This window comes from Diadema setosum, chromosome 10 (genome assembly GCF_964275005.1).
Source record: "Diadema setosum chromosome 10, eeDiaSeto1, whole genome shotgun sequence".
Taxonomy (NCBI): domain Eukaryota; kingdom Metazoa; phylum Echinodermata; class Echinoidea; order Diadematoida; family Diadematidae; genus Diadema; species Diadema setosum.
The window spans coordinates 23620689-23647614 of NC_092694.1; the positions used below are offsets into that span (position 1 = coordinate 23620689).

At 39.7% G+C, this 26926-nt stretch overlaps 1 protein-coding gene across 1 annotated transcript in view; it reads right to left on the reverse strand.

Moving 5' to 3' along the window:
* Positions 1 to 14709: 14709 nt before the first annotated feature.
* The window catches only part of LOC140234500 (nuclear receptor-binding protein-like), a 64302-nt gene continuing 52085 nt past the window's right edge, over positions 14710 to 26926 (reverse strand). The window contains exons 8-14 of the mRNA XM_072314541.1: positions 25744 to 25873; positions 25039 to 25144; positions 22629 to 22679; positions 21802 to 21991; positions 19287 to 19350; positions 16989 to 17044; positions 14710 to 16265 (exon numbers count right to left, since the gene is read on the reverse strand). Coding sequence (XP_072170642.1) covers positions 16185 to 16265; positions 16989 to 17044; positions 19287 to 19350; positions 21802 to 21991; positions 22629 to 22679; positions 25039 to 25144; positions 25744 to 25873 — 678 coding nt within the window. The 3' untranslated portion in view covers positions 14710 to 16184. The remainder of the gene's footprint in view (positions 16266 to 16988; positions 17045 to 19286; positions 19351 to 21801; positions 21992 to 22628; positions 22680 to 25038; positions 25145 to 25743; positions 25874 to 26926) is intronic.

Here is a 26926-nt window from a genome sequence, read left to right on the forward strand (position 1 = left end):
TGTCACAGCCTGAATTTTTACTTTGTATCTGGAATTGTGTTTATAACCTTGTTCATATACAGTTCACCTGCATGTATGTATGTAGTTATTGGCAATTTCTGTTACTGGGATTCTCACTAAGTGCAGCATAAATTTTAGGAATAGATCTGCAGTAATTTTTCATTTTAAAGCCAGAACCACAGCTGGCTAATTTGTGAAATAGGGAGAATGCTATTGTTGTTCTTTCATTGATGCCTCAAAATGATGACTACCTGGTAAATCAGTCCACACAAGGAGTAACAGAGCTCTCATTTTTCCTGACATAGCAATTATTTCTCAATATATCCCAGATTGAAGGCTGTCAGTTTGCCCTTGAAGTAGATAGAAGAAGAAAAAGAAAAAGAACAAAAAAAAAAACAACAACAAACAAACAAACTAGGAAAGCACTCTGAGAGCACAGACCTTCACCAAGAAGCTACTTTCCACTGATGATCTTGCTCTTCCCAAAGAGATTTTTCTCCTCTCCACCACTGGGGAAAAGCTCTTTGGGCTCTTCCATAGAGAATAGTGATTTCTACACCCACAGGTATACATGCTGAAAAATCGCCCGATTTCTCAATATAGAAGCCTTTGTTACATCATAAACCCTCGGCTGCGCGGCGCGCCTCGCCTTGCCCAGCTGCAGAAACTGGAGCACGCACTTTAGTGCGCGTTTGAAGACCTCAAAAATGTGCAGCTTGAACTCATTGAGTTAATTGACCCTACCTGTCAAAATATCAAAAATCCTTCATGAATTCCCCCAAAATTCTCGGATCACTACCAAAATTCAATCATTTGTTACTTGTGTCATTCTCAACCTTTCCTGTAAAGTTTCATCCAAATCCGTTCACTACTACTTTTGCACAAGGACAAACAAACAAACCAACGGTAACGAAAGCATAACCTCCTCCCTTGGCAGAGGTAATGAAAGTAACAACTTCATAGTTATGTTTGCATCTATAACAATATGTATCACATTCATGTTTCACTTTCACCTTCCCATTAAAGCCCAAAGAAAGTTCTGGTACGCCTGCAAAAGTTGTCAAATTTTGCTCCAAAATGTGAACGTGTGCCTAGGAAATGTGCGGAATAACGCTGTAATAACAAGATATTCGATGGGTAACGACGAAAATGGGAAATATTAACCAAAAACGTTCAGTCTCAGAACTTACCCGAACGGGGTCAGGCTAGACTCGGACTCGGGGATAACTCGGTCTCGCTGTGCTTGACGGCGGGATGAGTTGTATTGGTTGTCCCTCTGGATTGTACAGCGTTGTACTATGCATATGGGAGCGGCCTGTATAAACTACATTGTAGCGTTCTGGCTAGCTACTCGCAGTAATGGTCCGAGTTGTTACAACGCGCGCATCAAAAACCTCTTTGGCGCGCATGCAAAATTAGTGTGCGCCTCTCAAGCACCTCTAAAAGCAATCAAAGACGCTTGATAAACAACAACAAAAACTTCAAAGACCGCGCGTCTCAGCAACTGAGGAAATGTGCGTATTTAGGCTTGAGGACCGCGCGCTGTCCATTTGTTTTGTACAGGATTAGCACGCACTTTCCTGTCTGCTCATCAAGGCCTCGTTTGGTACCTGTAGTATAGAGTACTGATGAACATGGCGATCACGAACTGTGTGTAAATTGTCTGAAATAGGGTCGAGTTTTCCCTAAGACCGAGTTAGTCTGGAGCCTTCTGGAATAAAAGTCGGTCTACCGACTTTTATTATTTTTCTCAAAATACTCCAAAACGACTCATCATTCCGGCAAACCGCGTCAGCCAGGTAAGTTTCTTTGTAGACTCTTTCGATATATTGCAAGCAAATGTGAAATGGTGTCAGACGGGTTCTCAGGCCCTTACCAGAACTTAGTTTTCACTTTAACTTTGAAATGAAAACACAGTGTGTATGATTTCTGGAGTAAAAGCTATAATGCAATGTCTTAAAGTTTGCTTGCTGGCTTTGAAGTTGTTTGTAACTGCACTGGGCTCTTTGTTTGTTGTCTTCTTGACCAGAATTCACAAAGGCTGTTTAAAGCCAGTCCATGAATCTGATTCAAATTTCAATTCTGCATGAATGTCAGTGACACATTGCATTACCCAATAGGCACTGGATACTACGGGCATGCTGGCATATGCATTTAATATAGCGGAACCTCATATACATTGTAATGGAATTGGACGTATAAAGCAAGGTAAACTGTACATGATATTAATAGGTTAATTTTGCAGGTCCCATTCTCTTCATATTTGTTCGTTTTTATCCTGATATAATGAGATACCCGACATAAAGAGGAAACTTCAGTGGTCCCAAGCAGTTCATTATAATGAGAATTTGACAAGTATGCTTATTTTCCACTTATTCTAGTCCATGGACTACATTTAAAACTATGGACAAGATTTAAGCAACCACTGTGAATTCAGGCCCACAAGTTGCAAGTAAGGGTGATGTGAACTGTTCGCGCTTCTTTAGCTTGCGGAAGAATATTTTGCAGGCAATGAGCTTTGTGTATTGGCTCTTAACTGTGGAAAACATATTTCAGTTTTCACTTTACATAAGACATGCTCACAGTGTCTTTGGGAGAGCATGTAGTACTGCCCAGCCACATGGACACAAGTAAAAAATGGACAATCTTTTAAACACACATATTCTTCATTTCTTTGAGTACTTTATTTGCATGTTAAATGTCATCAGAAGAATGTCATACATAGTCATAAAAATTACATTTATCATCAAATAAGATTAAAACTAACATAGTCTTCCTCTTAAACTCGCTTACTTTGCGTTTCAAAGCAGTTTGATAATGGAACACTCGTTACACTATGAGATTCCGATAAAGACGCCTACTGGATATTGAAGTTAAATGCTTAATACAAAGTGTATGCCAGATCATCAGTGTGGCAGGCAAGCATGCCATCTGAACATATTACCATCTCGCACAACTGTATGTGACCAGCATTGCATTGTGGGTATACTAAGTTCTCATTGGTGAGAACGTAATGAAACCAGACCACACAGGTAGATACAACAAGGCGAGAAAACAAAGAGAATATGAAGGTAAAGAAGAAAGAAAGGCATAAATTCCTCTGGCTCCCCTGGTGCCACAAGAGTTAAGAAGAGAAAGGAAAGGACAAAGAAAAAGAAGAAAATAAGGCATAGAGAAAAACGAACGAGTAAAGAACGAGAATGTATGAGAAGAGAGGGGAGGAAGGGAAGAGAAAAAGGTAGAGGCATAGAGGAAAGCCAGAGAATGAATGAAAGGAAAGAATAAGAATGAAAGAGAAATGAGAGGTCATAAGAAAAACTAGAAGAAATGAATGAAAGAAAAAGGAAATGAATTGAAAGAGAATGTAAGAGAAAGGAGAGAAAGGAAGAGAAGTAGTTGAGGCAAAAAGGAAAACTAGAATGAATGAAAGAACAGGATGAGAATGGAAGAGAAACCAAGGGAGAGGTATAAAGAGGAAGATAGAGAGATAGATAGATACATGAAATTAAGAAGAAAAATAGGCATAAAGAGAAGTCCAGAAAATCAACAGAGGCAGGAGAACATGGTCCAGTATTTCAAATTAAATCGGCTGTGTGTTGCTACTCTTGACATACTGTGCATTCAACACACTGTCATCTGTATCGGATATCACGTACGTGTACATGAATTTGCATCACATTTATCTACATACAGAACGTGAATTCCTATTGCAACGGGGACAAAATCAAAGTAAATTGACACATGGCAGAATCAACAATATCACAATGCCCACCACAAGCATTTGAGGACTACCATAACATAGACTGCAAAGTGATCAAATGACATTGAAATTATCAAAAAAAATTCTTTTTCATTTTTTAATTTGCAATTGCTTCAATCATTTTGCAACACGCCCTTCACTTTGTATTAACATTTTTACTCGAGCAGTGTGAGAACCTATGTAGGCAATCTAAATTGGCATTTTAGTGCCATCAAGCCACATAATGAAATAAAAAGTTACGATATCAAAAATGTCCACTCTATTAAGGAGAATTTGTAACATGTCTCGATCACTGTGTCCATCAAACAAGGACACCTCAACCCGAGTTTGATGCCAGCAAGTCTTTTTAATGATTGCCCAATATCTCGAAAGCAAAGCTGACTGTTCCCATCAAAATCCAAAATTCATATCTTGCACTGCCACCAAAATGTTATGGCTCCTTGGTCCTTGTTGAAGTGTTTATGCTCTGCCTTTAGCCTAAACACAATTGACTTGCCTTTAATTGTGGCATAATTCTTTTTTTTACTAAATTTTTTATTTTCTTTCAGTTTATTATTTCCTTTCATTCTTTTTTTTTTTTTTTTTTTTTTTTGGTCTCTTTTTAACCCTGCATGTGCCTCGGCACTGTAGCAGCTTAACTTGACAAGTTTGTTCTGCAGCACTCAATAATCCATCCAAACTGGACCTAGTTGTAAAGTTAGCAAGCCCACTAAAGGTATAGCAATGTGCCTTGGCCCAACAGGGAGACTATGGTAACACAACAGGGCTTAAAGGAGATTCTTTCGGTAATCTCAATTCGCTGACAATAAGAATTTCCAGATATCTGCCAATCGGCCGAGAAAGCACTCCAGCGTGCGAACCGATTGGTGAACAACGCAAAAACCTTTTGCATGATGCATTTCGTTTTGATGCATCACGTAACATTAATCTTACTTTGCAGCCTTTTCGAAGTACATGTAATACAACTTGAACATGTATATCTAACAATAAGCACACCAACTTAAGATTCCACACATTCCAGCTTTGGACATTTTGCTGCCCCCTTTTTTTTTTTAATTCAAATATTTTTCTTTTTTTCAACTGCATTGACCTTGCTATTTGAATAACATGTGAGGAAGACACAGATGTAAACGAGCCACACTCAACGGACAGGGTATGTGTGAACGCGACGGCCAATGTGTGTGTGTTTATATGCACTCCCAGAAGAGAAGACCAGTTTGAGCCCATGACCTAACAGTGACTTTCAATGAAGGAGGCAGGCAGGCAGGCAGGCACAGAATGCCAGGCACAGTGTGCGTCGATGGAGGGCTTGGATCGTACATCGCTCTCTTTGAACACGGCATCTGCGAGTCTAGATGTTAATACTGGAGGTGCCTAGCGACTGGACAGTGCATCAAACACATAGAGATGTCCGCAGTTCTTTGTGCAGAGTGTAACATTTGAATGTTAGAGACAAATTCACATAGACAGTTTTTTTTTTTCTCTCTTCTCTCTTGGCCAGTCATTCTTTGCAAGCACATCTGGAGGAGCAATTCCAGTGCTCTCATATAATCACACAAAAAGGAAAAATCTTGGCTTTTCTCTAAAACAAAGCTTTTTTGACCACTACAGCCACCATACTATCTGAGAGCAGTAGCGAGAGAGAGAGAATGCACCACAGTTTTTCATTAAATGCAATCTTTGCTGTCCACTGGACAAATAAAACAGGACATCAAGCAACTTTGTGCTAGATTGAAACAAAAGGCACAACTCTTTTCAAAACTTGAAAAGGTTTCCAAGAAAAAAAAAAAAGAAGAAAAAAGATTGCATTCTCAATGCATGTATGTGCCACCATGTGACATTACAAATAGTACATAATACATGTCACGAGTAGGCATTAGCAGTTCTCTGGCTTCTAGCAGGGCCATGGATATCACAGCCCCGGCCCTTTCCACAACAGCAAATACTTACAAAGATTTCACCAACATAAACAATATGTAAAATGGAAGTGCGAAGTACAAATTATGATGTTGAAAAAAAAAAAAAATTCCACTAATCCTAAGCACAGAAATTACTTTTCTTCATTCATACTTTTGGCCAACATGGCTTAAAGAAATCTTAACATTCTTGCATCTCAATTTATTTTTACAAACAGTTTCATCAAAATATTTTGTATGTACTTCTGCTACAATAGAACAAATTGTCGTCAAACGAGCACGTTTGTGTGCAGTGAAGACAATATACACACACGAGAAATGCACACAGCTGAAAAATTCCACATTACACCTAGTGCAGCATGTTATGACACAGTGTGAATTAATTTAAGCGTTACAATGTGAACTCTGCGAGCGCCATGACGGCTACACAGCGAGTGCAGAGATGCTTGACCACTCTCAAATAGCAGAGTTATTCTGAAGAAACAAAATGCAGCCTGTGGAAGTCACCTTTTTATCAACACTTTGTGTGAGAAAGTGGTGAATGCATCAAACAGTGGGTTCATTAACTTTGTGCTACCGATGTAATCCCCAACTACGTAAAATGGACATTTCATCATGAAGGTGAAACTGATGCAGTGAGTGTACATACAGCATAGTACTCCAAAATTCACGTTGATGCACCCGCACCTGGGGTTGGTGGCAATAGTGGTACAGTGTATCATGGGTGTCAATGAAATCAAAGCATGTAATAATCCTAGTAGTTTACACGGTTATAGTACAGTGACGATGATTTGATATTAGTTGTACTAGTCAGGAGTAATTCGAAAAGGGGGGAAAAAAACATTGTTCAACATTGGTCATTCCTGTCTCTGCTTAGTCTTATCTGTGGACTGCAGGGAAGAATCCATGTGACATAATCTACTAGACATGTAAGGATGAGCAAATTTTTCTCCATGACTTTAAATGATGCCTCTGGCGACACTTCAGGGTGGAGGTATAAAAAGTTACCAGCAATATTTCATGGGGGGGGGGGGGGGGGAAACAGGGAAATATGATTCTTTTGACCTTTTTTTGCTAACGAAAACTTGACAAATCTGATTTTGAAAGAGGTTGGCAAAACTTGCAACAATTGTTGTTCCTAATTCTATTAGTCTGTGTACACCGCCTGTTGTCGTGAATCTGCATGAATCAATTTTCTTAATGAGCTAAGGGATTTCATAGTGTACTAGTATTGGCCCATGTGTCACAGCCCTCATGGCTGGTAGATTACAATATACGTTGACTTGCTCTTCCTCAAAGTAATGGTGTATGGCGCAGTTGACTCAGACACTGATATGATATATCATATTCAAAATTCCTAAAACCCTGGTGTCTTCATTACTTGTTGCCTTAATTTTTCTCCACCCCCCCCCCCCCCCCCCCCCCCATCCCCAGGATAACACTGATGTCTGCCAATCTGTGGCGTCACTGTTTAATTACCGGAAGAGGAATCTTTCGGATTTTGGAGGGCTCATTATGAATCAAACTTGAAGCAGAGAAAGACAGAAAAGGGATAAGAAAAAGGCAAAGAGGAGGAGGAAGTAAAAAATGATGAAAACTATAAAGATAGAGGAGAAAAAGTAAAAAAAAAAAAGAAAGAAAGAAGGAAAAACAATAAATAAGAAGACGGTTGATGAAGATGAGAAGGAAAAAATAACCCAAGTAAAAACAAGAAAGAGGACAAACTCATGTCCCTTAAAGATAGGATTACTGCCAAAGTCAGAAGTCCAAAATGATAATCACACATCATTAATATGACCTAAATCTGAATAAAGAGTAAATTAACAATTGTCAACGATGGTCTGTCTCATTTCAAATTTTGCACAAGAAATTATATTGTCTGGCCAAACCCCAGCCTGTTTTTTTTTTTTCCTTTCTTTCTTTTTTTATGTAATAGAGCACATTCAGAAAGATAGAGATATGCCGCATACAGAATTTTCCAGTTTGTCTACCAATGAGGGAATGGATACGGATTCAGAGTAACCAGGTCAAAACTGACAATGAAATGGTCAAAGAATACAGTACTGCGAGACAGTGGGATGTCCTGCTCAGCAAATATCGATTCAGAACTTCAACCCTTGTCCAGATCTAAAGTCAGATGTTACTTCACTACACCTGCCCACTAATATGGGTAGAAAAAGAAAAAGAGACAGAAGAGAAAGAGGAAGAGAAAGAGATAAAGAGAAAAAGAGAGAGAAAAAGAAAGAGAGAAAGGGGCAAAGCAGAACAAAGATGAAGGGAGAGTATTAATGAGAATATCAGGGAAATGCGCAGCGATTCAAGTTGATATTTGAAGAATTCAGTGAATGACAGATCAAGGAAAAGTGCCAATTTTTCAAACTGCAGTAATTGCGACTGTCTGCGCTCTAAATGCCAAAAAGTTTTGTTCTTTCACTCCCAGGAGCAGTGAGCCCGTGGCGGGGCGCTGGAAAAAGGTTACAAGAACCGAGCAGCAATTTCCTCTTCTAATTAGCTTCCTGTCTGTTCCATTTCTCTACCTTATCGGAGCAACTAAGCATTAATCACTGTCAGACAATGACAGAACTTAATCCCCGAAGACTCTGCCCCCTCCCGCCCCCACCACCTCTCACACCCCATCCCCATTCCAATTCAGTCAGGGGAAAGAGCTCAAACAACCCAGTGAGAATTACAGCCTCCCCACACATTTCAATTTGTAATTCTGGCTCAGGGTCAGACTGCGGTGTACACAAAAAGTGTTTAAATTGGCACTGAAATAGCCTCAAAGCCATCGGGGGCAAGCACTTCTCACCCCCTCATCTTTTCATTCCCCTCCCCTAAAGTGGCATAGAGAAAAATTCCTCAGTGTTCAAGTGCTAGAAGGTCACAATGGTTGTCACGGATGTTCCCAGGTTATGAAAAAAACAAAACATCAACAAACAAACAAAAATCACCCAACCAAAAACAAAAACCCACCATTTCATATGAATGCAGAACTTCCTTGCGCATGAACGCACAAGTCTTTGGTGCTGAGACAGGCTAGAAAATAAGTCTTACAAAAAATCTTTTGCACCTTTGAACTTCTTTTTCTAATCTTTTGAATATCTTTGTCCTTTCTTTGTTTAAAAGTTACGACTCTTGTGACTGGGTATATGTTGTATAAATGTGTCTTTTTTTTTCTCTTTTTTGCACGGTGCTTTTAAATTATTCGGAAATATATTACAATCAAAATCATAATCAAAATTACAATCAAGATTACAAATTCCATTGCCATTCTTATTATTAGTTTTGATTATACTCATTACTCACATCACATGAAGCATTTTAACTTGAAAATGCCATTATACAATTATTGTACTGTCTAAGGGCATTAGTTTTCTGTGTGGTTTATACTTATATTCAAATGTATACACCCTCGATATAAGGGTTGAACAATTTAAAATCAAACTTGCAATAACATTCACTGTTTACAGTCTTCTTTTGTCCTTATCATCTTCAAGGGTATATTTGTCCATGGACAACGGGATGCCCAGTTGTTGTTCTACACAGTGGACAATGATGGAAAACTACCTGATTTACCACTGTGGTGAAAATCCATGCTGATACATGCTACGCCAGTAAAATCATGAAAGGGCGGGCTGCCCAAATTTCATCTCAAACACTCTGATTTCCCCTAATTGAGGAACACAATACATATGACACCATAACCAACTTTACACCAAAACCACTTTCTTTACACTGCATGCAGTTAACTATGAAATTTGATTTATGTCAGCCGAAGTGATAATTCCCATTTACGTACTTCTTTCACATTGCAACAAATGATAGAGCGCCCTTGCTTGGGTGATTTTTTGTGGCTTCCACATAAGATTAAAGAGGGAAATGGTTCACAAGGCAATACAGAGTGTTAACAGATCCTTGTTTAGACCACAATAACACATCCACCTAAAGACATCACTGCTGTATCTACTTTTAACACACTGCTTTGACGGCACGTCGGGCACTTAGTGAAATGCGAATCTCGTCAAATGTCACATGAATGAGAAACTTTGGTAACGCACATCAACAAATTAAAAAAAATAGCTTCAAAATATAGCAAAGTTGAACGATTGTGTCTTCATTTAGCAAGAGAGAAAGAGAGAGGGAGAGAGAGAGAGAGAGAGAGAAATAGAAGAATAATTGAAGAAATGTACAAAATTTGTTTGAGACAAAAAATATTTAAGATATACATGGGACATCAAAGGTCTCTCCACTACATAGAGAAAATACTGACACGAAACATTTTGATACAAATTAATATTCGCACAAGCTTGCAGTACATTGCAAGCATATTTTTACATATTGTCTTATTTCCGCATAACTCGAGAACAGTACCAATATCTTAAGATACATAAAACGGGGGTAATACACATACATGAGTAACAAACACAGCCTTCAAATATACGAAGGAATACCACCTTCAAAGTTGATAATGATGTCTACCGTAGAGTCGCGATTCTTTTTATACGTGAACTGCTGATCATGGGCTGAATTGATTTGAGAAGGTCAGACTAATCTTTTTTGACAAGACAAACTCAAAGTACCTTACTACTCGGCGTGAAGTCTTGGGCAGCATATCCACAATTCAAGCTTGGATGTCAATTGTCATACTGTCAACATCTTCTATACGAATATTGGCAAACGCTTTCCTGTTTTTTGTTATGATGAACAAAAGATTAAAAAAAAGAAGAGTCCTTGCAAATTAGAATGGCCTACATTGGCCAATTGATTTTGATTTCACTATATTAATATGCCATTTGCATTTTTCTTTTTCTGTTCATGCTTGATTGTATCATACTTTACATCATCAACAGAGTATTAATTCATTCTATATAATACGGTAAGATGTTGAGACTTAATGAGAAATGTGCATCATTGTGATATGATGCATCTGTTATGTCTAATCACTCAGTGGAATGTACATGAAAAAGAACAATATCAACGCCAATTATTATCAGTCTAAGAATCCTTAATACTAGAGAGAGATGTTTACAAAGTCAAGATATTTTCAGATAGAGCCAGTTGATCGATCGATTACTTGCACAGAAAAATCTACACGCTACGTACAACTACTACTGTCATAATGAGCGCAAATCGCGCCCTTGTCTTTTAAACACGATCAAATCTATGTACATTAGATAATAATGCAATCCCAGGATATGCGACTTTGTGCATTACATCAATGCTCCTTTCTAATTGTCCAAATACTTGCAAAAGTGTAACATTTTTTTGGGGGAAAATTTCGGCAAGTCCAAACATCTTAACACCACAGCTGTCTTGTAGGATTTTGTAACTTGTGTACACCCCCCCCCCCCCACCCTGATGAAAAGACCTACACTGATGGAGTTGCTTGGTATCTCATGCGATTTGGATGCATGATGCTACTACTATACGTCTATACGTAAGACTGGCCTTCTGAAAAAGATATTTTCAAAGAGCGCAGGGATCGCAGTCTGCCGACTCCCAGCATGAGACTGAGGATAGAAAATGTTCGCAAAGAAATCAGGGCAAATACGAGAGGGATACGTCAAGGTGATCACATTTGAATGGAGATGCAACCCCGCTGTATGCTCTTGTGCATGTGGTTACGAATAGATCATAGAGAGTTGTGTAACAGAATATCAATTGCAATTTGATTTTGATTCAACAATAAATTTTTCCCTTCTGCTTCCATGTACGGGCTCACACAGTCCAGGGTGCTACACCATGGTAGTACAGAATGAGGATCTATCCAGAGCAGTTGTTTCTGTTTGTGTTCTCGTATTTTCAATTAAAGCCATAAAATCACAGATTGGTGACATCATGTCTGCATGCATTAGAGTATAAACCCCCATTATTCTCAGAGGGGAAACTGGTTTGGGAAATCTTTTGGTAATCTACGTTGCAGATGAATTTTTCTTTTTTTAATTTTTTGCTCCCAGAAAACCTGCATGAAGAGCTGCAGAATGTAACTGTACAGTAAATGACACCAAAACCATTAATAGAAAGTATCTTTGTTCGGAAAAAATGTCCACTGTATGGAGGGATATGTACGGGTCCATTTAGGTCTGAGTTAATGAGACTAAAATCATATGTGAAACTGTGAAGAAATTGCGAACCAGTTTAATAGCTAGTGTGTATCTGGATTTCCCTTTTTCATTTGCATCTGTATGATAAAACACATACAAATGATCTTGTTTTGCATTCTCCACTGCTATTAAAGACATATATATCAGGGTGACTAGCATATTTGCACTTGAAACTTTCTTTTACAAATGCTCTTTGAGTGATTTTAAGTCATGAACCAGGTTAGGCAGGACCACACCTCTCTTGACCGGCAGCTAGGTCCGGGGTCAAGAATATGTACAAACTGAATGACCGTCCTGAGCTTTGACCATACCTCCTTGGAAAGGGGGGACAGTTTTCGTGAAATAACTGGAACTGAAAATAGTCCACTAACAGGCATGAACGTGCAAATTAGAATAGAAGAAACTTGGTAACACAATGTAACGCGAGAGCGCTTGATATCACCCGGTGTCTCTCCTTGCTATACACCTTGGAATCTGAGAAAATATACAAACTTATCAATTGCACTGTGAAGGTACATTGTATCAGGAAAAAAAATAAAAACAGGAGAGAAAAGATGTACTATCTCCACTGGTTTCCACTATTGGACTATAAAAAAAAGAAGCAACATAGTAAAGACAACTGTAAGCAGCATAACACCTATTTTTGTATCAGTGTCAATCACTGGTAATTACCATGTAAATTGTCCCTGCTACCCCTTTCAGCACCTAATTGATGAAATTAATCCGAGCTTGTGTAAAGAAGGTGACAGTAATCAGTCTTTTTATATCACCATCACGCTTTCGTGGCTCGTTCCTTTCTCTTTTTTTTTTTTTCCGTCTTTGTACGAAGAGATGGGAAGGGGAGTGGAGGAGGGATGTATCTTCTGTAATGACTTTTGTAACCACATTATCACTAACTACATGCAAACTCTTTGATTTAGATGTCTCTTTTCCCAATCCAAGTCTGCCTCAGCCCTACTCGCCATTCTGAGTGCACTCGGCAAAAAAAAAAAAAAGGGGGGAAAGGAAATTGGGGGCAGCGCCAGCGCGACGCTGCTGTCGGGCACGCTGCCGATACCAGACAATCACGCATGCCCTAATCTCGGGGTTAGGCCTCCAATTTGCTCCGATAATTTGCAAAACTAACACGACTAAAAAAAGAATTAGGTTGTAAGGCCAGCTAGTTAGACCACCATCACAGTCAGGATGTGCAGGCTAATCATTTCTCTCTTCTTTTTTTTTTTGTTCCACACCATCTATTCCCTAACGATAAGTGTCAAGGCTGATGAAGCTTTGATCAGGATCTTCTCTCTCTTTTTAAGAAGCCGAGTAACGCAGACAGCCAAACACAGTTGTTCCCTTTTCCTTTTTTTTTTTAAAACCCGCTCTCCTTTTTCTTATTTGAAACTCTGTTTCCATCTCACTCCAGTTGCTCCACTTTTGTTGAAACTAGTTTTGGGTCTGATAGCTGAAGCATTGCATAGCAGCTGCAATATTCCAGTTCTTCTCTCTCTCTCTCTCTCTCTCAATCCATCTTTCTCTCTCTTTTCTTTCTCTTATCTTCTATCATTCTGTCGCACTCTTTCTCACAATTCTTCTTCCGTTTTTAAAGGCGAGTCGTATCTCAGAATTAATTTGGGACACAGCAAGATGCATCGTCCTCTGCATTTAACACTGGCAGTCTGTTACGAAAATGGCTGCACCTTCGCGACAGCAGTGGATTAGCAGGATTGCGGCAATATTAAACAAAGAAGCTGGAGACTGAGTCTGCGAGAACAATTCACACACTGCCGTGGACATTTTTAGGAATGGAAATTTTCATGAGGATCTGTCTATAGCAAGATAGATACATCATAAAGATACGGAACATCACAACGTCCAATCAGAAGGGAAATATTGTCAAAAGCCTTATACGAACAAGAAAAAAAAATAGCACTGCCTATTCTGTGTTTCTGAAGCTGTCATTGGGCTTAGAGCTGTGATTTTTTTTAATATATTTTTGCTAGTGCTTCAGACACCTCTATTGCTTTCTAAACTTATCCAATTTCTTTCAACTTGAGCAATATCTATTATAATCATTAGAGACAATACAAGTGAATCATGAAGCAACAGACAAACAAACAAAATAAGAAGTCAGGCTTTCTCCGATGTGCTTCACTAAGTTGCCGGGTTGGAACAAGGCAATCAAAATCACTATGGCCCTCGGGCCTTTCCAAACAAATTTGGTAATTTTTGCAGTTCATTATCTGTATCCCCTCCCACCCACGTCTTCGCTTTTCTTCGCTCTCTTTTTCTGCTGTTTTAGCCTGTCGCTATCTATTTGAGAATATAATCATTTTGCGACTGCCCCAAGTGTCCCGCTGCTGAACAGTTGGTGTGACACAAATATGTACCCCCCCCCCCCCCTTTCACGACAGGGAGAAAAATGACAGCAACAACAGAAGAAAAGAATTCTTTGTGAAGAAAAGATTGAGGCAACTCTCTAAAAATACATCTCTTCCCCCCTCCTGCCTGACGAGGGCAGGCTTCAGCTTCCGCGGCCCGCACGAGACGGGGAGGCGCACGTGATGTCTCGGCGACCCCTGTCCCGCCTCCTGTCAACAACTGTTTCGTCTGGCTGCCCTAATTGATTCCTTCCCCGATTCTTTCGCCCTGGGAACCGCTCGCTCAACGCAGCCTCGATCAGCCGGCGACGCAGAGGAACGCCGATTAAAGTTTCGCCCCTGACCAAGTCTCCTATAAACTTGGGACATAGCCCTCATTCCAAGGGTATGCACAGTCCACCCCACACCCCTCCCTCCACTAAAATGATCACCAACTCTTATTCTTCAATGGTATCCACCTCTTCCCCTTCCCCCTCTACATTCTTGATAAAAAGATGGAAAGAAAAACAAAAAATACATTTAATGTCCAACTGAAAGCAAAGTATGTGCATTTTTTTTTTCTGAATTTCCATCTGCAATCTGCAGGATGCAAAGCGATGCGGGCTTTTCACTGTCTACACAGCTAAATATATAACCCTATGGCAAGCAAGTATTGGGGTTTTCCCCCCTGAGAAGTTTCTTTCTAATAAATTGCTACACAATCTAGAGGGAAGGACAAAAAAAAAGAAGAGAAAAGGACAAACATGTATGACTGGGTCGTCATTAAATGTGTGATGCACACAACCTTTAGATGCCAGACGATGACGTAGCCCGGAGAGTAATGTATGCAAACTGATTAGTCATTAATGTCACTTGTATGAGCCACGAATGATATAGACAACTGCTCTGTGATGCCCTATTTCAGTCACAGTAAGAAACAAAGACAAGATTCTTTATCCCTTACCCCTCCCCCCCCTCCCTATCCCTTTCACCACATTCCCCTCCATATTTCTCAAGAAGGAAAGCACGGGCTTGCTTCCTCCTTTTATCCATGCATCATTAGTTCTTTGCTTGTTGTGTGTGTTTTTCTCTTTTAATCTACTTTACGGAGCAAGACAGAGATCGGTACTTTTTTGAGGCAGGAATGCAGAGAAGCATAAATAGATATGCTAAGCTAGTTCAGGTTATTTTGAAAAATATGTACACAAAGAAAAAGAATTTAAAAAAATTGCTGCCTACGTTATAGTACCAATCTTGGAGCAAGTAAAAAAAAAAAAAAAAGAAAGAGAATTTTCCACTAGTCTTGACCCAAGTCATTGCTGGATGCTGATCCCTTGGGAGCACTTGTCATTGATGGCCTCTTGGGATCATTTGGCCAAGCACACACTCTTGGACACACAAAAGACAAAATATCAGCGGCTGTTGTCAAGATGTCGACATTTCCACAGAAACGATCTGTTGCAGCAGGCGGCGTTCCACGAGGGGAAAAATCACTAGTGCGCGAGAGCGGCGTCCAAAAATTCCTTCCAAAGAAAAAGCACTTGCCCCCGCAGCATTTCCGGAATGCAGCCATTCTGGCCGTGCACCGCGTCAACGTGCAACGTCATGCGAGGTTGCGTCTTAATGACGAGATGACAGTCTTGCAAGAGCATCACATGAGGTCAGCCATTGATAGAAAGAGTGAGATTTCCTACACAGCTACGACATCAAACATCTACCCACATCTTGGGAGGGATACAAGCGGAGCGAACTTTCCAAAAATTTTTTTCAGGAAAAAATACGAAGGCAAAACAACATCCCTAAAAATCTCTCCACTGTGGCGGATCCACAGAAAGGATGTAAGCGTGAATGGCACAGGCGGTGTGTGACTGCAGACGTAAACAAAAAGCATCCCGTGGCAGGATCTCAGCCGTCATTGACCGCGAGATCCGTCACGTCGCGTGACCGTTCGCGTGACCGGCGAGGAAGGAATGAGGTTTGCTTGGAGAGTGGCTGGCTGAAGCTTATTTGGCCGCACGGTTACAGGTGGGTGGGGATAGGGGGTAGAGTACCGATTTGTGTGCTACGTTGCCACGGATACGGCATGAGATGTCACAGTCTGCACCTTTTCCTCAATCATACCGGCGACTCGGTCTCTGTCGGCCTGCAAGAAGGCATGGATGAAAGGGAGACATTAACACAACAACTTCCACACACCAATACAGTGTATCCTGCGCAATCTCACTGAAACATAACTCTGTGGCCCCTCGCAGTACAGTGCACTCCCTTTATAACAAACACAGTTATAACAAAATTCTGGTTACAACGGAATAAAAATCTAGGCCGCAAAATTATCGGCTCTATTTTTTTGTATTGTTTACTTGTTCATTTATAACGCAATTTCGATATAACGAAAGAAATTTGCTGGTACCAAGGATTTCGTTATAACGGGAGTCCACTGTATTTGCACACCCACTGACTGATATGGAAATATTAAAATCAACAGTCATACAAGCATTTGCAACAAACTTCATGGGACATTTTCAAGTACGGTATTACATACATATTGCATTTAAAGAGATATACATATTGTAGTCCCCACATCATGCACAAGTGGATTTTAAGACATTTTCAATTTTCCTCTACATAGTCACTGAACACGATAAGAAGTGTACATGCATTCGTTTGCCACTCATTTCTTTCTGTTGTTTAGTCTCCATACCACTGAAAGTGGAGACAGTCTCAATAAAGGTTGTTCAGAGGCTTTTAAATGTCAGACGAGCATTAGGCACTTCTCCCCTATAATGACGCACTTGGTGTCCCTCTAATGACGCACTTGGTGTGGACACGGAATATTCGGGAAGACAGTGGACACACAAAAACTCACATCGTTAATGAAGCCATATTGCACCAGCTCGTCTGCCAGTAATCTTGGACTCTCCTCTGGAAAAGGAAAGAAAAGATGAAAAACAAAATTTTCCTCAAAATTCTGCTTTTGCCAGCACAACATTTCTATCTTGGCCAAAAAATAATAAATAAATAACCAGTTATTCAAACTCTTGTCAATGATTGAATAGCAAAGATAATCTTATGGGCAGGAGGGCGTTTCATAAAGCTGTTCTTAAAGTTACTAACGACTTAAGAATGACTGGTGATCGATTCTGATCTGTTATACTTATCAGAATTCAAAAATTCAGCACAAGAACTGATCACCAGTCATTCTGAAGTCCTTCGTAAATCTAAGAACAGCTTTATGAAATACCCCCCAGTTCTTATAAACCAGAGAGCACTATAGGCTTCATCTGCCTTCAGCAGAATGGATGATGCAGTCATCATTTGATGTCCATCACGCCGGAAATTGATAAGGAAACTGGCTTGCTCTGATGAAAGTGACCCCTACACTCCTCTAGATACACGTCAGCTGTTGAATGGACATAATGTCTCAAGGACAACGAAATAATGCAATTTCCTGGAAAATGGATCAAAAACAAATTTGACCAAATCCAATAGGGTCTCTCGCAAGGACGAATAGGAGGGGGCAAGGGAGGGTCGGTGTCACTCCCTTCTTCCCCCATCACATTTTTGTTCTATTCTTTAAGAGATTATTTTCTATGAATGGGCTATAACCAGCGCGAGTGGCTTGCTAAAGAACAGTAAAGATAAATTTGTTGATTACTGAACTCCAAGGAAAAAGGCATGAATTTTCTCTCTGAAAAGGTTAAACTCAAACAGAAGAAAATTCACCTGTTTGGGATGTCAAATACACACATGTAATGCAATGTCAAAATGGCTGTACTTTAAAATATGCTGTATAAATCAATCAATTGAGCAACCATGCCATCAGAATATGCTTAACCCTAACTTACCTGGGGGGGGGGGGGGGGGGGGTCATTCTGGCCCCCCCCGACACTTCGCGCGACATCTCCGCAAAGAGAGAACGCATCCACATGGCGATTCATGGCAATTTACCTTGAAGCCTTGCGCAACTTTTAAGACCAAATTTGCGACGTCTGGGTACACGGTTTCGAAGTTGCGCAACATTATGTAAGTGCATGTCAGACTGAAAATTGCTCAGAAGCGTGATTTTGTGTACAAAACCAATGCAAATCAGGTTTCTATCTGAAATTTGTAATTGTATCATTATTTTTACTTTTAGTGATTAAAACAATTAATTTTATGTTTCTTATGATTGAAATAGTGTTGCCAATGATTCCCATTGAAAAAACAATAAAAAACAAAAGTAAAAAAACAAGGAAATACATAAGAAATTATAAGAACAATAAAATACATAAGAAATCAAAATTGATACCAATTTTTTTTTTCACCTAAATTAAATCAGAATTCACCAAAGAGTCCTCAAGCAAAAATTTTGAAGTTTGGGGGCTTTATTTAATGATTTCCAGCCAAATTTTAATTTTATGCATAAATTAACATAATTAATTCATATACAATAAATAAAGCAACACAGCCCTATAATTTGCGTCATGAGTGACGTGTGTGAAAATTTTTGTAACGAACGCGCGAACGCGCTGCTGAAATCGTAAGGGGGGGGGGGTCGTCTTGCCCCCCCCCAGGACTTTAAGCTCACAAATAGCCCAGGTAAGTTAGGGTTAAATATGACATTCGTAAATAGCGTATAATCTCAATAGTCATATAATGTACATGCCATATATTTTGTATTAAAACATTTTTTTTTTTTCATGAATTTTGTGAAGCAAATGCTATTCCTGAATCAAATAAGATGCAAAAATATTAAATCTGATCTGAACATGAATGCCATGTGCATATGATCAATGTGCATGAAAATGCAGTTGAGTAGGCCTAGTAAGAAGTGTTGGCGTGTCTACTGTGTGAATGGATGCTTGAAATTTAACCATTCACAAAATTGTTGGCAAGGTCCCAGTCCCCAAAAAATTAGACTCACTGAATATATGGCCTATAAAGTTTTCATGCACAATGCAGGAGGGATAATCTGAACACCTGTAATGCATATATTGTGCAGCTTTGACTGAGTCAACCTCAATCCGTAGAGAAAACAGCTGTTTTGATGTTCTTAGATAACATAAAATTGTACATGAACCAGGACTTTCCTAACGATTATAGCTCTCAAGACACAAAACAAATCACAAATTCAGCATCAATGGTGACCCCTGAACCAGTGACCCCTGACCCCAGTGTCACTGACCTGTAGTGATCTCACAGCTCAGCTGCCGGTTCATGGTGTCGTCCATCCATAGCAGCAGCTCCAGCTAACACGGGAAGACAGCAAGGAAAAAAAAAACAACCAAAATCACAACATCAAAAAATAGCAACGTTTCACCTTCTGTGCTGGGCATTATAAATGAGTGTCACGAGTGTGTGCTGATATCATTGTTGGCACTTGAGTATGTACACTAAATCAACACAGAAGTTACACAGCAAACCCCTTCAGTGTACTGCATTTATGTGTGTTTTGAGGGTGTGTGTGCACCCTTCATGTGTCAAATTAACATCATTACAGGCACTTAAGTATACAGTACATCATGACAGTAGCTACAAAGTAACATCAAAGTTGAATGCTTGTCCTCTGGTGTAGGGCATTATGAGTGTTTGAGTGTAAGTGTGTGTCCGTGTGCACATACACTTATGTGTAAAATTGACATCCACAAGTGCTCTAGAGTATGAACAACCATAAAAGTATAATTTTGTGCGAGTAATTTTAGCACTCGGCTGGGTGAGATGGATTTTGTGTGTTTTTTAATTCTGCGGAATCGAGACATTTATTAGTGGAACATATGACCTGGAAAAATATTTGCGTGTTTTGTTTTTGCACTGGTTTCTCGTTTGTGCAAAATGAGCAAAAATTTTCCACTTTTACAGTATATTAACACAGTATTGGGTGTGCAGGCAATATGACTAATACATACAATTCAGGAGAAAACAAATTTGTCAAATATATTTCGAAAATATCAAATTATTTATAATAAGGCAGTATACAGCACACCTATTAAAATATTGATGCTATCGCTTGTCTCTCTACTGTTATGTCTGCCTTCCTTTTCACATTATTCTATGATTAAAAAAAACAACATCATCATCATTCATCACTATCATCATCATCATTATCATCATCTTCACCATCATCATCATCATCATCATCATCATCATCATCATCATCATCATCATCATCATCATCATCATTACCATTACCATTACCACCTCATCAATCAATTACCCAACACTGTTCAAGATTAAAGGGAATCTTATAGTTTTGGTTGAGAACCTAATTTCAGGTTTTTAATAGTTACTCTCAGCGACCTTGTTGCACATCTACTGTATACGCCGAATATTTTGGGAGGTTTTTATTTTTCGCAAATTTCGCGAGTCAGCTGCTATTCACGAAATTAAAAACACATGAAAATATTGACTCTAATGCCGATATGAATGTGACGTACGCGTCTACATTTCTCAGTTCTGTACAGGACCAAGCTCGCAAATTTAACCACTCACGAAATTGTCGGAAGTCCCTATTCGCGAAAATTTAGACTCGCGAAATATATGGCGTAACCAATACTTGCCCAAGAATGACATTTAGCTGGCTTTGGTAGCAGGGGATGTACCATGCATGCATGGGGGGTTCACCATCACTTTTATCTTTCATCCTTCTTGGGGATGGGTGGGGGGGGGGGGGGGGGGAGTTGGAGACGTGTTTGTGACATAATCAGGCCATGATTAAGAAATGGAGCACACAGTCACACCTCTCAAGCAGGCCTCTGGATGATTTCATCTCCCTTCAGCGGCTCGCAGCCACACAGTCTAGACGCACACCAACGAGGCTTGAACATCAGCTTTTCCTCGACTCTAATTTCCACTGACACGGGAGGTGGCCACCTCACAATGGACGAATTGATTCTATTTCAGGCTCTCTGAGTACTGAATACTCACAACCTGCAACTCAACACACCCTTCCCCCCCCCCCCCCCCATTTCCCCACATACTCTTCTCACCCAAGACGGCCACCAGCCAGGGGAGAAAGGGTTTCCAAGAGATAACCAAAGCGAATATATTCACTCAAACTTTACCACTCTGGATTACTTTGGCTCTCAGACCAGTCATCATACAAGCACTAGCACACATACATTACTGTCAATATATTACGTCATTTTAATACAGAAATATTTGTTGCAACTCTCCTGCTCACAAAGCATGCTTACTCACAATACACCCCTTCTACCTCTCTGATTAGGATTCCATATTCATTCCATGCATTTCTTTTTTTTAAAATCATCCCCTAGGTGGAAATTCTTATCAAATTTCACTGTTTTGTTTTTCTGAATCTTTCTCAAAGGAAATCTACTCTTGGGAGATTTTAAACCTAAATCAAGACCATACAAAGAAAAAAAACCAAACAAACAAACAAAACAAAACAAACAAATATACAATTTCAGGATAGAAATACTATACCAGGCTATACCCTTATTTCATTCCCTCTCCAACATCCAGTTCTATCCCATGTCCCCATAGTCCTACCCCATCCCCTTGCCCCTCCCCCCCCCCCCCAAAAAAAAAGAAGATACAAAATAGTAACGAGTGTCAGTAGATGTTTATCCCTTTCTGTGCCAGGGACTTTGGGCAGTGTTGTGTGCAACGCTATGTGGTTTTCTGTGCCAATCAGCACTCAAAGGTAATCAAAGCATTAATAAGACGTCTTCTTGACTCACATGTAGGTTTGGACTCTCCTCCACTCCCTGCTTCACTTCACACTGCATGTAGGTGATCTTCCGACTCTCCATGTCGATGGGCTCAGGCGTGGCGCTCTTGACCGACTCCTGCGTCTCCGGCGACTGCGGCCGGACCTTGGCCGGGTTGTGCCGCTTCATCGCGAAGGCGGTCAGGGGGTGGATGCCGTTCCTGCGCAAGGCGGACAGCGAGAGAAAGCATGACAACATCTGTGTACAATTTCTGAACTTTATAGTAATCATTCCTTTCGCAATCCAGAATTAAATGTTAGATGTGTTTTTACAATCCTGACACTCCAGAAATGGAGTTTGAGAGACATAAATAAATCCTACAAACTAGCTGGGCTCATCTTATGCTAATCCAGGTGATAGTGATTAGCATGCCACTTTAGGGCAGCCAATATTTTTACACTGTAAGCAGGAACAGATCAAAATGCAATTGGGGAGACACTTGTATGTTACACACATTTCACTTGGCAAATACAATTCCCGAATTAAGGAGGTTTCTGCATTTCTACCTCTGTCATGATATGAAGAGATTATCAGAAAAAGGGAGACTCAACAGTTTACCACCCTTTCAGATCAGTCCAAAATATAGTCTGTGTGTGCATATAGCAGGCACATTTCTCAAACTGATGGTAGTTTAAAAGGGGGAGAGGTACATGTATAGTATCGGCCTTTTCTGCAAATGGGGACGCTGTGATGATTTGCTTATTACATAAACTGTGCATATCGCTTCTGTGGAAAATGGATGGAAATAATGCATCCAAACATGGGGGGAGGTTGAGGAATGGAATATGATCACTTACTTGACTTCCTCTAGGAATTTTTCCAGCTCTAAGGCGGGTACCTGAGATACTCTGAAAGGTCAAAGAGAAACAATAAAATTGTGAGTCATATCACTGACCTACGACCTCTGGCCAGTCAAGGCTTCAAAGGACACACTGAATTAAGATTTACCTCAGAAGGAATGAGGCCTCTCACAGTTCTTTGCACAAGTGACGCTAAGCCCGCATAGCACATATGTGGCAACTGCTTCACTATCAAAGCTGACAACATTAACAAATTCAAAAGCAAGTAGCAAGGTAGTAATATCAGTGCAAATGATATTGATACAATAGTAGTCATGACATGACATGACAAGTCATGACAACAACAACTACTACTACTACTTGTACTATCCAGCTTTACTACTACTACTACTACTACTACTACTACTACTACTACTACTACTACTGCTACTACTACTTCTACTACGATTAGTACTACTACTACTATACTACTACTACTACTACTACTACTTCTACTACGATTACTACTACTACTACTATACTACTACTATTACTACTACTACTACTACTACTACTACTACTACTACTACTACTACAACTACTACTACCATTACTACGACTACTTCTACTACTACTATGACATGACGACAACAACTACTGCAACTACTATGACTAGTACGATGACTACTACTACAACTACTATGACTACTGCAAAATTGGATATTTTCACACTAGTTTCTGGTGTCGCGAAATGTGCGAAAATTTCAATACCGCAAAAATTTCCACTTTTACATTACTACTACTACTACTACTACTACTAATAATAATAATAATAATACTACGTAACTTCTTGTACTACTACTACTATGACTAATATTACTACTACTACTAATATCAATAACACAAAATGGAGGCATACACATCTGCTTCTTCGCACATATGATTTTGCAAGGCAGGAAGAATGGTACGTTTCCTCTTCTGCTTCCTCAAAAAACACTCAATGATCATTTTGTCACCAGAATATGTTCTACTTCACCAACAACTGTTTAACACAATGATGCTTTTACAGTTGAGCTCATAAGTAACACAATGATTTTAAAGTGAGTACTTGAGATCCACATTTAACAAAAATGGCAGGAACTACATATTAAACATGTAAGAATCTGGCAACATTAGGAGTATTTGTCAGTTGATGGGAAAAATTTTCTTTTAGACAATATTGAGATTGACGCTATCGTACACATATTGTCCAGCATAATTCATAACTTTAAGTGCTTGATTCAGATGTAAAAATTACCTACAAAACCAAACATTTCTTGCAAGTATTTATTACTTTAATGTTTTTGTTTTTGTTTTGTTTTTCTACTGACCATGCTGATTTAACATTTCTCAATTGTGAATCTCTGTTTACAATATCATCCTGAATTAGTCAATGAGCACACCGGTGTTTACTGTTCAGTATTGATTATCAATTAAATGCCTCTAGTCCATTAAAGTGCATGCCATTTGACACGGAACCCAGACAGTGATCAATGGAACAAACGGATATCCCCTGACTGCAGATTTTTCCTGGACGATAGATAGCAGCGGGTACTATCTGTACCTATATTTAGACTTTGTGGCTTTGCTCTTAATCTGTCTGTGTGCTTGTGCCTGTGTGTCTGTCCATCTGTCAATATGTCTGTCTTTTTTCACTCTCAAAGAACAGTTCCATGAAATTTAAATGTCTCTCACTTGTGTATATTTGCCATCTGTAATAAATCACGCTAGCATATTTAGCATGAGATAACGTGGTTGGGGCATAGTTGAGGGCAGCTCATTCATTGCGGCAGTATTCGATTCAGTACGATACATCTCTTCTCGGCTACATGGAATGCAAACACATTAATTTTCCAAAGGACTTGTCTACTGAATACTGTTCCTGCAGAACTTGACATGACTGCCCAAATTGAATACCTGGCACAAGTACAATGAACCAAAATTGCTCAGGGCCATTTGGCGCGGCATCAAACGGCAGAAAGGAAGATAGATAAGCCGACTGTCAGAGGATGAACATTCCCGATAACTTGAACCTGCACCCTGCGATTGCTTGTGATAACATTGGCCTGGGGTGGGAGAATTGTCACACTAATGTAACGACAAATGCGATGTGGCACCACTACCCCGAGACTCTGACATTCTAGCACCAACATTCCATTTACTACTAAGTCTGCAGCTATGTTAAAGAAATGTTTCATGCTGCAGTGAAACCTTGCCATATACAAAACCCGTTATAATTTTCGTTGTCTTTCTGCTGTGATATAGTGAGAAACCTGATGCAACAAGGAAATTTTAACAGTTTTTTTTTAAATTCCTTGATAAAACGAGGTTCTCCCTGTACTAAACTTCAGAGATTTGCATCAGCTTTCCTTCGTGGGATATCCCTCACCTCCATTGCACTTCTTCCTGTTGGCTTTGCAGCTTCATGGTGGCGATCACTTCGTCCTTCTTCACTTCTCTCTGCTCCTTGTCCGACAAGTGCTCTTGAAGAAAACCTTTGGGAGGGTATTGCACGTAACGATGCAAATAATATCTTCATATCACATGGATGTGATGCATGCATCATTATTTGTTGTACGATCTGTCTAGTTCCCAGAACAAGCCAGTTTAATACTCCATGACCCACACTTGACACGTTTGGCAAATCCACTCCACTCAAACAATTGCAAGGCCACTTTGACGGCAGGTGCTTGTGGTTTTGTGGTACAATATACTGGCAAACTGTCCTCTCTGCTTCTACTGCATGGAATAACTCTTTACGGACAGTAGGATCAAATATTTCAGACTTCCAACTGATATCATTTGAGGTTCTTCCAGTCTTCTACAATCACGATAACAAAACGACTTTGCAAACATTACTAAAGGCGACTCCCATTCTAACAAAGCTCTAGGGACCGGCAGTTTTCTTTCGTTACATCAAAATTTGGTTAGAGCCTAACAGTTAAAGTAAAAGATTATCTAGGGTGATAATATTTGGACCTGATGTTTTCTTTGTTATAATGAAAGTGCAATATATCATCACCTCTGGGAAGACAGTAACTTAGATTATTGGAGATAGTGATTTTAATAAACAAATGAATATCCCTGCACTCACTCTCATTCTTGACAAAGCTGTGGGCAGCAAGCAGCTTGAGTGAATGGACCTCAAAGAGGACAGGGTGCAGAAGGAGTTCCCTGGCCGTCGGCCGCCGCTGGACATCATCCAGTGACCGGTGGATGAAATCCTGCAAATGTAATCAGTTTAAGTAGCATAGTGGTGATCACTTTTTAATTTGTGACAGGGAGTCACACAAGCTTCAAAATCTGTCCAATTTGGCCATCCACTTTGGTGAAGAAGTTTCAAACAGCTTTGACTACAATGATACTTTTGAACATTGTGACATATCATAGGAGAAAGTAGTAAAAAGTACAATTGACCACACATGATTCTCAAACACTGAATTGTTTCAGACAGCAGAATTAGACAAAAATGGTGCAGATTTGGAAGATGAGCTAAACTTGTTGGTCTGTGGCATTTATCTGCATAACAGCATTTCTCATACTTTCTGAGAAACACCAAACAACCCAATAAATGTGCGTAATCGAATTGTCAAATTGCATGACCACTAATTCACAGTGAAGTCCATGATCAGGTGCTTTTGAAACACACTTTCAGGGATCATGTTTTTCATGAGCTGACTGACATTTCTGTCAAAATTCCTTTTTATGAGCTCATATGATAAATTTTCCACCATTTCACTTGCCTACTCAGCACAAAAAAAAGAAAAAGAAAAAGAAGGCAGGATTAGCTGTGGATGCATTACTTATAGGACTTGATTTGAAAAGCATGAAGGGTTTTCAAAGAGGCTACACATCCACGTGTATAATAAGCTTACAAAGTAACTTCGCTATTATAAAGAGACATCATGCTAATATTTATGATCATTCTGAAAGTGAGTCATGGTCAGGAACATTGCTGTCACACAACTTGTGTGCAACGTGTACTACCTCGCTGCCGTACGGCGGCGGCTCTGGTACGAAACCATTGTTGCATGATTACTCAGACATGAGAGCACTTTGGGGCGAGTAAGTCTCACAGTGTTAGTTATATGAAAGGTACTTTAACCTGAAACACAAACTAAGACAAGGAAATTCAGGGAAACTTTTGAGGTACCAAAACTTTATATTATCTTTAACAACACAAGGGGCTGCAACTGTAAGTGCTAGCTTGCAATGTGATGACCAGTTCATATGACTGCCAATGGCAGCCAAAACTTATTGCATGAAAATCATTCTAA